The following is a 15,636-nucleotide window of genomic DNA, read 5'->3' as shown; positions in this document are numbered from 1 at the left end:
TGATGCTATTGTTTAGTCAACAGTGTTGGCCCTGTAATCTGACATTTATATAAGCGCACTAGGAACCGAAGAATTTGTCGTTTTCAGTTTTTTTGTACAGATCTCTCTGTGGCCTTTTACCTTCATTCTGTGAGCTCGGTTAGGTTTCGTATCAGCTTTACCACTCCAAGACTGCATTATTTCTTTGCTCACCTGTCAGTGTTTTTCTTTGGTTTGTGAAATCAGCATGTTTGTACAGTGGAACAAGTAAGGTATGATTTATAGAAGCTCTAGAAAGATGTTTTTAGGGTGTTTTTCAGGGTGGGTGTAGGACGGTTTGGAAAAGGGCTTCATAAATGGGGTACGAGGGGCTTGTGTTGCCTTATATCTGGTTGAAATGCTGCATCTTGCCGTTTTGTCTGCAACCACAAATGGAGGATAATCAGATGTGCCAATGCCTTCTCTTCCTCTCTTATGTTGTCCAATTTTGTTAATTTTATGGTTTAAGGAAGCGGTCGTGGAGATATCACACTGCATGCAAAGCTTCTGAAGAAGACCAGATGTCCGGAACTGGATTTGTGGGACTGAAAGTGAGCTGGAACGCTGGACTGTAACAGTTTTTCAGAGCAGCAGGGCTCCCTCTACAGGTTTTGAGTAGTTTTCTTTCAGGCCATTAATACTTCTACTTCTATCTAAGCTTACTGAGACAAAACGCTACCATCCGTATACAATGGCATAGAGGTATCTATAGTTTCTTTGCTTGATTACTATATGCACACAGGTTTGTAATAATTTATAACACTTCCTACAGTTGCTACAGAAAATGGTGACAGAACACTAAAGTATAGTATAAAACATCTTTAATTTCCAGGTATTTGCTGGTTGTTTTTTTGGTTTTTTTGATCTGTACTGAAATAATATATATAACGACCTGCCTCACTTTCCCTTGCAAAATAACGGTTATATTTTTCAATAAAAGAAAAGGCTGATAAACTTCACCAAAGGGTTGTAATTTGTACTGATGTTCATGACTGTCAATCATCATTGAAGAGTAAAACAAAATACCTGAGCAAGTTCATTCATGTTGTAGTTCTCCAGCGTTGTACTTAATAACCATCCTCAGGCTAAAAAATCTACTGTATCACAGCTATTCCAGTGTGTTGACTCAGGGAAATTTGACTTTGCACTGTGCACTTTTTGTGCTAATCCAACAGATCTGTACTGATTAAATTCCCTCAAATATTAGATTTCAGAAAGCAAGTTGGTCTTGATGGGTGGAAGTAATTAAAATAATTTAAAAAGGAGATAATCGGTCTTAGTAACTGTAAAGATCTCTACAAGCATGCAACAAGAAGAGAACAGATCTACCGAGACTGCACTGATTTTTAAAATGCTTTCTGACTGAAATAGTGTTAGGATTTTCATGTGAATTGAATTGGGGCAGTGGAAGGTTAACATGAACGATAAGTTAAGAACACCGTGAGGTAACTTTAAATGCATTGACTGATTAATGTAAAAAAAAATAAATATAAATATTCTTTTGTTTAAGCCTAGGTGTATATCATAAATGTTCCTACTGCCATCTTGTGGTCAATCCTCATTCTACAAGTACAGCTTTATATTACAAATAAGTACACTTTTTTTCCTCAGCACAATTTTGTCAAGAAATTATGTAAAATGAAAGTACAGGCAAAGTAATTTTCATGAATAATATAGGAAGAGTTCATTAGCAAAAAATGTTTAATTGTGTGTCAATTCTAATTAATCTTTAATAAGAAAAGTTAATAAAAGTTGTTTTTTGCAAACTCTACATGTTTCACTGATTAATTGACTATTGAATTAACAGAGTAAATACTCTAAATACAGAAATACCTTAATTAACCACTATATCCACTATATATATATATATATATGTGATGTGCTTCATGATAAGACAATGATGGCTAATACAAAATATATACTTCCTAAATACAAAAATTAGTCACAATTTATATTAGGTGGCCTTAACTACTATGTACTATCATCACAAAAATAAATATAATGTACTTATTACTTCTGCTGCTATTGAGGTGGGATATGGGTAAGGTTAGGGACAGGTTTGGTGGTATGGGTAGGTTTAAGGGTGGGTTACGGTGTAAGAAATTGATGGAAATTACATATAGCTATTTCTATAAATATAAGTGCAATGTACCAAATTATTCATTTAAATGCAAGTACACATTAATTAAGGCCACCTAATTTAAAGTGGGACCCAAAAATCCTTTAATTAACCCCTATATCTCTTTCAATACATATTAATCGTTACGCTGATAGCATGATAGACAATAATAGCTAAAATGACAACAGACAGACTTGAATCATTTTCCCATTTGTTAAATAATGAGTTAGGGGAGGAAACAGTTGCCATTTAGAAACAGCATCATATTTAGATGTTCTGGATCCAAGCTGCTCCTTCGACTGGCCACGTGTTTGGCTTTCTCCACGTCAAAGGCCACGTCAGCCGGGACCACGGTAGACACGACAGCCAGGTATTTGCGTGCAACTTCACTCAGGTACCAGTCTTCATCTTTTGGGAACTTCCAGAATGCAAGAGGATCCCAATCGCTCTGCAACATTTCCTTTTCCAAGTATCTCCTCAGAACCTTCTCGAAATTGTCCAGCCGTCTAAAGCTCCTCCCTTGATTCTCTTCATCCAGGTGTTTCATTTCGGCAGTGATCGTTTTCTTAATGCGGGTGGAAGTCTTCTTCTCAGAGAGAGAGATGTCTCGGTGTCTCAGGTCAAGAGCGGTGCTCAATGTCAACCAGTCATTTTCTTTGGCTCTACTGAAGTGATGATTTAAACGCTGTGCTAATTCCTTAGCGAACTCATTTCCGCTCTGCAGCTCTTTTAGCTTCTTCCTTATGGCTTCCACCTGTGGTATAATGTTTGACAGTGAGTGGTATCGTTTTGTTGGTGATACGACTTCCCAGAACGCCTTGAGGGATGTTGTTATCTTTGTTACGTTTTTATATTCATGCTTGCTTAACAATAAGTCAATGTTAAATTCAATTAGCACTTGGCGTATGGCCTCATGCTGCTCTGAGATTCGTTCTAGCATGTTTAGCGTAGAAAGCCATTTATCACCTTTGGACCGAGCCAGGTTATGTTGCGGTAACTGCAGCACTATTTGTGCCTTCTTGAGGTTACCTTGTGCTTCGACGTTCCAAAAATACTCTGATATTTTACAAGATTTTTGCACCAGCTCTTTCCAGTCAGAAGACGCCTCGAGAGCCTCCTTGAAGACCAAATCGAGCGTGTTGGCGAAACAGGGTATGAGATCCAATCCTGCATTTTTGATGTCTCTTCTTATCCCATCTTCATTCGTCACTACCACTTTAATCTTGTTTTCAATTCTCCATTTAGCTGCTATTTTCAAAAGCTGTCCGACAAAATTGTTGGGTTTATATTCTTCGGGTAGAGGTGTGGTTTCCAAAACATACGATCGCTGAGTCCATGCATTATCAATCAGGTGACAGGTAGTGGTCATATAGGTTTTGTTTGTGGAGGTGTTCCACACTTCAGAAGACAATGCAACCGTATCTACACTTTCTAAGCATTCTTGCACACTTTGTATTGTTTTGGAAAACAACTGTTCAAGCTTTAAAAGTGTATCGGTAGATGTTGGTGGATGTTGGAATCTTTCGCTCACGGACTTGCAGAAATGGAAGAAGCCAGGCTCTTCAACTATGCTGTGTGAATGTAAATCTGTAATAATCATATACAGTAAGGGGCTCCATTGATCACCTGCAGGAGGAAAAGAGCAACTAATTTTGGTTAAAATACAAGAAAAAGTGTGTTTGTCAGGTGCTGTATCTCTTGGTCAACCAATATCAACTAATAAAGCTCATTTTTAAAGCCAGGGCGGTAGATTTGTGGTTTCAGAGTACACACCTGTCTGGTGGGCATAATTTGGTACTGAATCATTATGACCGTCGAGCACAGTATTTTGAAAAGTAAGCATGGTTCGACTTTAAATGTAAATTTGTTTAATGTTTCAATTTGTGATTTAGTTTGCCCATTTTTTTTAACACTCCATAAAAAGAAACCCACAGAGATTTTATGTCCTCACCTCTTTGTCCCCTGTGCTGATGCTTCACGTAGGGTCTGTATCTTTGAACCCGTCTGGTCCTTCCTGTAGACATAGCGTATACTTATGATATCCTTAAAACTCAACACCTTATTTTTCCTATCATTTCTGACAGAAAATCAAACACTTACTAAATGAAGATGTAATCTGCGACATAGCAAGTATTCAAAATAGAAAACTGTCCAACTTCTCTAAATTCCCTCCAACGGATGTCAAAACCATCCAGTTATGGAGTGAACAAAATGTCTTGCTCTTGCATCTGGCTTGGTTTAAATGTAGCTCCACCTTGCCTGCCTCACCTTATTTATTATTCAGTTTTGGTTGCGTTTCTGAGAAAGTGGTACTGAAATCTCTCTCTCTTTCTCTTTCTCTTTCTCTCTCTCTCATGTTTTGTATAGTCTGTTTTGGGTTTACTCACTGCATTTTGTAAGGTAGGTTACCAGATCATATGTAACAAATTAATAAAAAAAAAAAAAGTTTGGTAATAATGATTTTTTACTATTTAATTACTGCTGCCAAACGATTAATCACATCCAAAACAAAAGTTTTGTTTACATAATATATGTGGATGTATCTCAAGTTTTTCCATTTTCCCTGAATATTTACAAATAAAATCAATTTATGACACATTAAAAGATAAATTACTAAAATACTAATAATATAATATAATATAATATACTAATAATTAGTTATTATTATATTATTTTCATATGTATATATTTGCCACTATCCTAGGTTTTACCCATTTGTTTTTTTACTAATTTAACATAAAATAAATTGTAATATGCTTCCTTATTGTTTTATATATTTTAAAATGTACAAGTCAGAATAACCATGTTGTTTGAATTTTTACATAAATATTGTGTTACTGAATGGCAAAGGAACATTTTTTCAACCAAAGTTTGAAATTTGACTTTCCAAAACCAGTTTGGAAAGAAACCTTAAAAGTAGACTTTATTTAAAGTGCTTTCTATGGACATATCACTTCTGTAATTTTTTTTTCTTAACTTCTTTGACTCATTTAAATGTGTGTTAGATATTTACATCCTTTATATAAAATTTAAATAAATGATATATATATATATATATATATATATATATATATATATATATATATATATATATATATATATATACACAGTACACACACTACACACACATATACTATGTAAACAAAAACTTGTTTTTTAGATGTGATTAATCACAATTAACCGTTTGACAGCACTAACGTTGTCACAAATGCTACAAAAATATTTAATTCACAGATTAATAGATTCAAAGATTCTGACATTTAAATTGTGACTGTAAAAAAGTACATTGCTGAGCATCATTTACATAAACTATACTTATTTTGTGATTTCTTCACTGGTTGCTGTTCAAAAACAGGATCATATTGACATTTTCTGGTTCCAGACAGTTTCTCCGGTCGACAAGCTGTGATTCTCGCAGCTGATGCACACGTTCCACTGGGATAGCGGTGAAGACCACTGTCAGATACTTGCGGGCCACCACTGCCAGTTTTTTAAAGTCTTTATTGCTCTTCCAGAATTCAAGTTCGTTCACTGAAATGCTTGTTGTTTTCCAGTACTTCTGAAAGACTGACTCTTCACTTTCAGTGTCGTGAGCGCAGTGCACTGCAGATCCTCTGATCTGCTTCCTGATTTCTGCTGTAATATCTTCAATGCCAGAGTCCTGCAGAACGCTAGTTTTATGCCGTGGGTCCAGTGCTGTGCTAACTCGAAACCAAAGGTTTTTCTTAATGCTGCCAATATGAAAGTCACACATTTCTGACAGTTCCTTCGCTATTCTGTTCTCCACCATTCCTTGGTTTCTCAGCCTCTCCTGCAGCTTTTGGACAAGCGGTATGATGTTTGAGATGGGGATGAACCCTTTTCTTCCTACTTCCTCTGTTACGTTCTTCAAAATATCCAGCACTGCCACAATGTTTTCAATTATTTTTCTTTCATTCTCATTCAGGAAAAGATTATCCACTCGCCCGTCGACAAAAACCTTAAAAATGGCTTGCCACTGCTCTGAGATGCTCTTCAGCATATAGAGAGTAGTAAGCCACTTTAGACCACACGACTGAGTCAGTTGGCTTTGCCTGAGATTGAGAGAAACGCAGTACTGCTGGAGATTTTGTAAGGCTTTGTCGCTTTGGTGGAAAAACGCAACTATTTGCTGACATTTCCTGAGAAGAGATTCGCAGTCGGTTCTCTGTATGGTTTCTCTGAAAACTCTATCCAGAGTATGAGCAAAACAAGGTATATAGGTCCATCTGCATCCATTGTTATGGGCCTTCTTTATCCCATCAATGTTTGTTACCACGATGTGAGTTTTTTCTGTGACGTTCCACTCGTTTGAAATTCTCAAAAGGTGCTCTGCTGCGTTCTCTGCTGTGTGCTTGATGAGTAAATGGGCTGTATCTAGCACGTACGATTTCAGCCTCCAGTTTTCGCTGATTAAGTGACAGGACACTGTCAGGTAAAACACCTTCTCCCTGGAGCTCCACAACTCAGCTGAGAGAGAGAGGTCACTTGCGTTATTGATTGCATTCTGTACTTCCATCCTCTTGTGTCTGTAAAGGTTCTGAAGTTCATTCCGGATCCACGAGGTACTCAGCTGAGCATCTAAGGAGGGATGTAGTGTCCTTGTGAGATGATATCTTGTCACAGAACTTAAGGGCCGCAGATCCGCTATAATTATATTCAAAATCGGCTTGTCATTGGAACCATAACCTAATTAGAATCAAATGCATTACGTGAGATATAAAGTAATCATACTAAATAATGTAATATAATTTATTTATATAAATTATATATAAATCATATTAATTTAATACAAATCCATTACATCTTACCTATGTTTGTTGGTAATTCTTGCTGATTATGGTTCTGTTGAGCATGTGAAGTAGGCCTGCCTTGGGACCATTTTCTCCTGTGTATGATGAACACAAACATATTTAAACATATTACCTTATGAGAAAGTTTTTGCATTTATTTTAAGATTTTATATATATATATATATATATATATATATATATATATATATATGTGTGTGTATGGGTATATATATATATATATATATATGTGTATATATATATATATATATATATATATATATATATATATATATGTGTGTGTGTGTGTGTGTGTATATATATATTCAACATTTTTACTACAATTTATTAGTGTTAATTAAGCACATATAATACCTTATTCTACATAATCTTATTCTACATCCCTAATCCTACCCAATACTTAACAACTACCTCACTAACTATTAATAAGCAGCAAAATAATTTACTGAGGGGGAAAAGTCGTGGGTTAATAGTTAATAAGTGTTACCTATTCTAAAGTGCTACCCAAAATTTTATTTGTATTTATTTTTTATTACAAATTTACTCTTTATTGTTGATTCGGTGAGTCAGGGCATTACTAAATTTAATACGGTTGGTGTCAAATTGTGGCTTAAATCTAGGTAGTGTCTAAACAAAAGTTAAACGTGAAGTATTTTGCAACAGTGCAACTATTGAAAGTTAATTTCGCGGGGTTTTTTTTTTTCCGTGTAGACGTTTTTCACGCTGTCAAACCACAAAAACAAAACACTGCCCACAACTAGACCTTATAGGCTAGACCGTTTACCTTAATAACGATTTTGAAGGTTTTGCTTTAGGTCGAACTTAACGGGAAACTTAAGCAGTAAAGCCAGAGTCTTTACTCACGTCTGTAGGGAAGCGGCATGAACGTATCCCTTTGACAGGGCCGACGTCGTCTTCCTCTGCCGAAATCATTTGCTAAAAACATGCACATAACACATTTTTCATGCACGCTTTTACGCTTCACAAAATCAGTCCTTCTCATTCTGCCAGTGTGCCATTTTATTTTTAAAACGTTGCCTTTAAATACTTTTAGAGTCTCAATCAACAGTAACGCACCATTTCGCTTTGTAGAAAAAACAAAACATACTTACCGAAAGATACTCTCTTTTGGTTCATTTCGCTGAATAATTTGGAGCAATACGGAGGACGTCGCAGTCAATGTTTCACCCGCGGCGGTTTAGCTTTCATTTTTTGTTGCTAAACATTTGAAAGTTCATTTGAATGTGGAGTTGTGTAACCCGCCATTGACGCACAGCCCATTGTGTCGGGCTGAAGAGAAGAGTGTGCGGCAAAAGAAACAATGTTGCTCTTTGATCAGGTTTATTACAATAATCTACGATGATACATGCATTTGAAACGAGTTTTATTACAGGTTGTCAGACATATCAACTCGCACATGGGACACCTACAAATTCAGCACGTGAGCAGGTGTTTTAATCTTCGAAGTAAAAGGAAAAAAAACGTTTTTCTCTCAACGTCCAGCAGAGGGCACCAAAGATCTTAATTTTCCTATTTTTATTCTTACGGGTTTTTTTGTACGTCAACATTATCGTCTCTGACTGATAAAGGGCAGCAGTGTTCGCAAATAAGAAATAGAGACATTAAACATGCTAGGTTACCTTTAATATTATCGGTAAGGTATATCTTATGCAACATATTATAGTGTTATCTGCTCATTTTATTTAGACCGCACATTCTTAATTATCGTCCGATTCATTAATAAAAATAATAAGTCACTTTAATAATTAAGGAAATTGTTGAGCCTACGTAGTTAGGTATTATTTCTGATAATGTTGCATGTGTTTGTATATTGTAAAAATACAAACATTTAGTTTGAATTATTTGAATCGCGTCTCCTAGTGGCAATTCATTACCTGCAAATTTAATAGAATTGTTTTTACAGTGGTGTGTGTAAAGTTAGCTCACATCTTCTTTTCTTTAACCTTCACTGTAGAAGTCTTTCAGGTCTAACACCCGATCATTACAGCGGTATGAATGGAAGTCATTGTTCCGTGAGACACATTTTATGTTGGCTGAGTGTCGGGTGGATTGCTACAAGTTTATGCTTGAAAATGCAATCATGACTGTAAAAAGCATTTATTAAATTTGCATTCCCATCAGCTTACTTGAACAGGGGGTGTTCTCTGGCTCTAGCTCTGTTTGAACACCTTGAATTTTTAAAAGGGATATTGCATTTAAAAGGAATTACTGCGGTCTACTCGGGGCACCCAGAACGCATCCTAAATGTTTGCTTTGATAGAAAAGCTTATTTCTCTTTTTGTTTCCTGCTGAGACGCGTGCACCACCCTTTGACACGCTCTGGCCCTGACCCCTGCTGGGTGGAGCGGAGTGAACTTCCTTCCTGCGGAGACCCGCGAAGGTTCTTCGAAAACAACCGTTCCTTCCTGGGATGCCAGTGTTGCCGGGATATGAATGCATATAGTAAACAGATACAGCTCGGTAAGCAGGAAATAGAGATGAACACGGATACAGCAACACTTAATCACCAGCATTGCTCTTACCTCGCTAGATTTGTATTTATGAGGACTAGAGTTACTTATAATGCGAGACTGAAGGCTGACCGCAACCTTCAGACCGAACGGTTGATATAAATAAGTTGATGCAAATCTCTTTTCCCAGATTGATGTCAAAAAATGACACCAAAATGTCTAAACACTAGGGCCTTTTTGGCTTTGCTTGTTTATTTAAGCAGCCCCTGAGAATTTGAGCCGAATTTCTGTGCATTTATTGAGGGTCGAGATCCACGTGGCTTTTTAAAACCCTATGCATCTCCGCTGTACCGTTAAGTTACAATGGGCTCATTGGGGACCAGTAGTGAGCTTGAACTAGTGCCAAGAACTACGCCGCAGTTCTATATGCTGGGAAACATCCCTCTCTCACTTTCTCAACAATATTTTCTTTCCTTTATGTACCCTTGATCTCCAACACAGGCCGATAGATTTACATGCATGCATTTGGCAGTTGTTTTTATCCAAAGCAGCATTAAGGGTATACATTTTATAATTTCATGCATTCCCTGAAAATCAAACCCGTTGCTAGCATCATGCTCTATTGTCTGAACCCTGGAATGCATCAGGGTGTAGTTCAAAATATAAGAAAGGCTTTTGTCACTTGGCATGTACTGACACACCTAGAAATGCATATCTGAGCTCTCTTTTTTTGTAAATAATGCATGCTAAAGGTTAGAAGTGTCATTTTTAATTTTATTTCATTTTGCTTTGCTTTTGTTTCTTTGTTTACCTCGTCTTGCTTTATCTTATTAATATACTGTACTGTATTTTAACTTTTGTTTTAACTTTTGCTTTGCTTTTTTTTCTCGCAACCCAAGTCGCCCATTTTTTATCTCTGTACTCTACTACAAGAGACCTCCCGGCATTAAATGATCCAAGTGGGACTTCGGAAGGCCTGATTCCCGACCCCTAACATTTGCACCGTAAACCTGACCGACGGCAGGAGGAGACACTCGCTGGCTGACGTACCAAACAAACATCAGGCTCAGCTGCAGGGTTCCATTGCATATTTTGGCCCGCTGGTTGTCAGGGTGGTTGTCATGGGCGGAGCTAAACATCTGGTGAGTAACACTGTTTACTACAGATTAGAGTTACTCGCTTTGCCTTAAAGGCATAGTTGGCCCCAAACTAAAAATGCTGTCATTGTTTATTCACCCTAATGTCGTTCTAAACCTTTTATAATTTACTAAAAAAAGATATTCTGAGAAATTCTGACAGTTATGGCTTTTTAAGTGTGTGTGTGTGTGTGTCTTGATTCATATCTAAGCATCATTTATTTCAGGAGCGATAAGACTTTCTGCCATGTGCTCGGAGTTGCCCTTCCATACACTTTTATATAACCTGATCTTACAGTGACGTGTGTGAGATTAAATGCCAGGTCCATGCTCGCAGGACACGGGTCAGATGAAATTGTTTTGCTTATATTTCTTCAGCACTATAAATACACACACACCGCCAACACTGATACTCACACACATAATATACTGTAGATATCAGCCATACTGCTCACCACACTCTCTCAGGCATGAGACGGGGAGGTTGCAGTGTGAATTTAGGCCTTGTCTAGTGGGTGTATTTATAAGCGGTGAAACCCGCCTAGATCTGCGTGCCGCGGATGCCATGGGTGTTACCAGAGCAGCCACCAAAGGCCACATACATTCCCAAAGCCTCAGGCATTAAAGAAACAGGACAGCCATCCATGTCTTGTGTTTATTTCTGCTGCTTAGATGTTAATTTAGTTTTCATGTGGGTTATTTCTGCTATGCAGTACATTTTCAGCTTTTAGACTTTGCCCGTAATTTAAGGAACTATTTCTAAAAAAGGTTTTCAAGGTCTAATATAAACCGGAGATGTGCTCTGGTCAAGTGCAGGCACTTAAATGTTCATTTTAAATAGATTATTTACAAAAATGAAGAGGAGAACAGGAGGAAACCAAACCTATATATATATATATAGTGCTGTCAAACGATTAATCATGATTAATCGCATCCAAAATAAATGTTTTTGTTTACTCACACACACACATATATATATATATATATATATATATATATATATATATATATATATATATATATATATATATATATATATATATTTATATATATTATTTTTTTTTTTTTTTTTTTCTTATATTTAGAAAAAAATGATTTTTGAATGCCATGACACCAATATGAGTCATGGTATTCAAAATAAATAATAATAATGCATTTAAATACATTTTAAAGCATTTATTATTAATATTTTAATTCTTCCATATGATACTTAGTTTCGTGTGGAAAATCTTTAAAATAAACTTAAATGCGTTTTATTCATTTCATACATTTTTGTAACTTTTTGTGATTTGGCTAGGGTTCATTTTTAAAAACTAAAGGGTTAATCAAAACTATTTGTATGATAATTGACAGAACTCCAGCATCAAAATGTTGCATTCCTTTTATGCGCATACGTCTGTAAATAAATAGAATGTCAATAAAATAATAATGACATGATCGGAATCAGAGTACAGTCTATAAAATTTAAATGTAAAATATTTAGAAAAAAGAGCATTAAATAAACACTCACATTTTGTAAAGTAGATATTAATAACCAATAAGTAATTCAGTATAGGAGTTTATTTTCAAGAATCTCCACTCAAACAAAAGAAGTGAATTTATTTATAATTAAATAATATTTACTTTTTTACTTCTATCTTTATAATGCATCTTTCATGTTCATTATTTGAAGACATGGTTGGGACTAGATGTATGATTTTTTTCTTATTCTTTTCTTTACAGACAAACAGTATAGCGTGACCAAAATGCACACTGTGTCGTCTTTCTCTCTCCTACAGAAAGTTTTTCCATTTAAGTATCTCAAATAAAAGCGGCATTCATTTAGGTTATTTTTAGGGCCAGTATCCATCCTGAAACATCAATCCTCTGTAATTCTGCACAGGACAACAGAGGATGGGAAAACCTGAGAACGCTCTTGAAATGGCAACAGGAAACGAGGAGAAATGAAGCGAGCCTCGTGCCAGAGGCTCTTTAGAGATCCAAGAGTCCCATCAGCAGCTCAGAATGGTCCATAAACCCAGCAGTCTCCACTCAAGTTTCCATCTGCTAAACTCTAGTCTGGTTAAATAAAAGACGGCATCTTTTTCCAGCAAGTACATTTATCGCTTGACGTTTCCTCTTGTGAAATGTTAATAGCAGAGCATCACAACAGCATGTGCTGAGCATGCAAGAGCTGTAAGAGAACCTTTTTTTGTGCAGAACACTGTTGAGTCTGATCATTTCGATCCATCTATCAGTTGTATGAATCAGGGTTGCATGAAAAAATTATGTGCTTACATCAATATGAGTCATGGCATTCAAAAGCAGGAATTTTAAATACTTTTATTTTTATTATTCCATATGATATTCGATAATTGACAGAGCTCACGCTGCATTCCTTTTATGTGCATAAGTCTGTAACACGAGTCAATAAAATAATAATTACAGTACACTCGGAATCAGAGTACAGTCTATAATCGAAAACTGGCCGTGACTCACTTTATTCACTTATTTAATAATATTATGATGCATGTATTATTTACGTATTTTTCTTTTGCTTTTTTTCAGCGAGACAGCCAGTTAGACGTCAGAACTGGCTTCAGCATCCATGACCTTCATAGAGGTCAGCCCACATCCACATTCTCCCTGGCGCAGGAAATAGCGTGAGATAAGTGAATTGTTATTTTTATTTTACTGGCACCTGAAATAGCAGGAGATTTGGAAAAAGGTGTGTCTATGCCGAAGCCGGTATTGTCACATAACGTAATGGCGGCTGAAATCAATGGAAACTGTTACGCGGGAATCAGATTATGCGTATGAAATGAAATTACGTTATGAAACCGTTTCCTTATTTAAAGCAGCTAAGAGCCTTATGAGTTGAAAGCGACGGTGTGACCGTTTCTCTCTCTCTCTCTAACTGTTTATTCTGAAGAAACAGAGAGCTGAGTGTGCGAATCAGGAAATTAAATATTAAAATGTAACATATACTGAAATATCCCACCCAGTGCAATGTTTGTTTAAAATCTGCTTAAAGGATATTGTACAGAAAGTTGCTTTATGTGTGAAATACTTTGTTCGTGCTAACAGTGTTAGGGTTACAAAATAGTAATATTATAATCATTACTAAAGAAGGAATATTTTACCCAAAAATGTACATTTGAGAGTAATATGCATGGGCTGGAGTCGTGTAGATAGATGCATTGTGGATTATTGTGAGCTCTTTCTGACGGCACCCATTCACTACAGAGGGTCCTTTGGTGAGCAGGTAATATAATGGTAAATCTCTTTAAATCTTTAGAACCAATCTCCAGCTTGCATTGACCTGAGACTGATCATAAAACGTTATCGCATGCTGTTTTACTGTAATGTTTTAATATCTCAAGCCTGTTATGCTTGATAGAGTTCTCTGTAAGGCTCCCGTTTCCTCGCGTCTCAGAGAACCAGAGGACAAGCTCTGCCCTGTCAAACCCAATCTGCTCCGTCTCCTCTAGTCTGGGACAATAAGAACGTCTCCACCAAGATCCTGGATCACTGACAAACAAAGCATTGCACTGGCGTGACAGAAAAGTGATGACAGGCCGGCTATATCCCCTGCTGTTGCATGACTGCTCCAGTTTGATGCACATCATTCAACTTGTCTCTTTATTTGATTTTCTTTCAAAGGCTTCTTTCTTGTCCCTCTCTCTCTCTCTCTCTCTCTCTCTCTCTCTCTCTCTCTCTCTCTCTCTTTACTTTACTAGAGTAGATGGCTGCTCATTTATTTGGAGAAAGCTGGCTGAAAGAAGACAAGCCAGAACAGAATTGTCATTTTTGCGTCCCGCATCTAATTTCAAGGCAGTGGATATGCACTCATAGACAGGGTTTCACCGAGATCGATGTAGGTTGATGGTATGATATCAATGTTTTTGGTAGGAGGATGAGTGGGCAGAACAATATTGCTGCCCTGTCTTTTTTTGTTTTTTTTTGCCAGATTGTTGGTTGAAGCTAAGCGGAGAGGGGTTTTGGTGCTGCCCGTTGAACTGTGACCACTCAAACATGGAGAAAGCAAGAAAAGAGATTGTTTTAAGTTGAGGATTGTTTTCCTGTTATGTGGGTGGAATTCCTTCTCTGAACTAGAAGTGTATACAGGTCATTTCCGATAGAGCTCCTCAGCTTTTAATCAGAGTTATCACGCCTCGCTGTATGTCCGGGTAAAGCGTGACGACAGAGTTCATCTGAGGTTTCAGAGAACTCACACCACCCTGATATATTCTGCAGTGAGTTCATCTGGGCATGGCAACCCACGTGAAATGGCTAAATATTTTCTTTTAGCTATACAGGTATATACATTTTATTTGTGAATATCAATGGAATTTATTGACTGATTATTTATGATAACAGCTGATTTTTTTTAAGAAACAAATGGAATGGAAAAATTCAGATGGAACTCATATGGCTGGGCGTATCCACCGAGATTTAATTGGGTGAAAATATATCAGGCTGTGTTGATTTTATTTATTTTTTTTTTAATTCTGAGCTCAACAAAGATGAGATTATGAGTTTGATTGCAGAATGTGATTTTTGTTTTTAGAATAATGTTAGAACAGTATGTGACCGTAAACCGGTTATAAGGATATATTTGTAGCAATACATTGTATGGGTCAAATTTAGATATATTTATTTAATACTAAAAATCTACACTAAAAAGTATAAGAAACCAGAAAATAAAAAAATCAAAAATTAATTTTTAATTTGTATTATTAATTGTTAAGGACTTAATTTTAGGACTTTATTTATTTTTTCCAAAAAGATTCCAGAATCTCAGCAAAATATTGTCCTATTTTAACAAAGCATGCATCAATGGAAAGCTTATTTATTAAAAAGATTTTTTTTAAATGGTCCAGGATCACATATGAAATTATGACCTGACAATTTTATTTATTTATTATTATGATAGAAAGCATTTTTATAATATTAAATAAAATGAAAATGTCATGTTATACTGCATTATATTTTAAATATAATATTTTTGCAATATAAAAATGTGTAATATAAATAATAAAGCATGTCAAATGAGCTAAAAACTGTTGTATAAATGTATAAAA

The 15,636-nt window shown here is 36.1% G+C and overlaps 2 protein-coding genes and 1 long non-coding RNA gene across 6 annotated transcripts; 1 reads left to right on the top strand and 2 right to left on the bottom strand.

The window, feature by feature from the left end:
* Positions 1–3: 3 nt before the first annotated feature.
* On the bottom strand, positions 4–4,783 carry LOC122355401. The gene is made up of 3 exons (XM_043253626.1): positions 4,238–4,783; positions 4,089–4,151; positions 4–3,763 (listed from the first exon to the last, which is right to left on the bottom strand). The coding sequence occupies exons 1-3, from the start codon at positions 4,260–4,262 to the stop codon at positions 2,364–2,366; spliced, it is 1,488 nt and encodes a 495-aa protein (XP_043109561.1). The 5' UTR covers positions 4,263–4,783; the 3' UTR covers positions 4–2,363.
* A 474-nt stretch (positions 4,784–5,257) lies between these two features.
* Positions 5,258–8,219, bottom strand: LOC122355198 (E3 SUMO-protein ligase ZBED1-like). 4 transcript variants are annotated; one of them, XM_043253250.1, is made up of 4 exons: positions 8,079–8,219; positions 7,831–7,902; positions 6,967–7,044; positions 5,258–6,844 (listed from the first exon to the last, which is right to left on the bottom strand). In XM_043253250.1, exons 1-4 carry the CDS (start codon positions 8,101–8,103, stop codon positions 5,469–5,471), a joined length of 1,551 nt encoding a protein of 516 aa, XP_043109185.1. In that variant the 5' UTR covers positions 8,104–8,219; the 3' UTR covers positions 5,258–5,468. The 4 variants fall into 4 exon arrangements, with proteins under 4 accessions (XP_043109185.1, XP_043109186.1, XP_043109187.1 ...); XM_043253251.1 differs by lacking the exon at positions 8,079–8,219 and having other exon boundaries at positions 5,258–6,802; positions 7,831–8,064; XM_043253252.1 differs by lacking the exon at positions 8,079–8,219 and having other exon boundaries at positions 5,258–6,736; positions 7,831–8,064.
* A 1,141-nt stretch (positions 8,220–9,360) lies between these two features.
* On the top strand, positions 9,361–13,031 carry LOC122355199. The gene is made up of 3 exons (XR_006252188.1): positions 9,361–9,447; positions 10,337–10,579; positions 12,456–13,031. It is a non-coding gene; the product is annotated as an uncharacterized LOC122355199 (long non-coding RNA).
* Positions 13,032–15,636: the final 2,605 nt, after the last annotated feature.

The sequence above is a fragment of the Puntigrus tetrazona genome, chromosome 12 (assembly GCF_018831695.1).
Source record: "Puntigrus tetrazona isolate hp1 chromosome 12, ASM1883169v1, whole genome shotgun sequence".
NCBI classification, from domain to species: Eukaryota; Metazoa; Chordata; class Actinopteri; order Cypriniformes; family Cyprinidae; genus Puntigrus; species Puntigrus tetrazona.
Note: the sequence above shows the minus strand (reverse complement) of the source record. Positions and strands in the feature narration are given on the sequence as shown.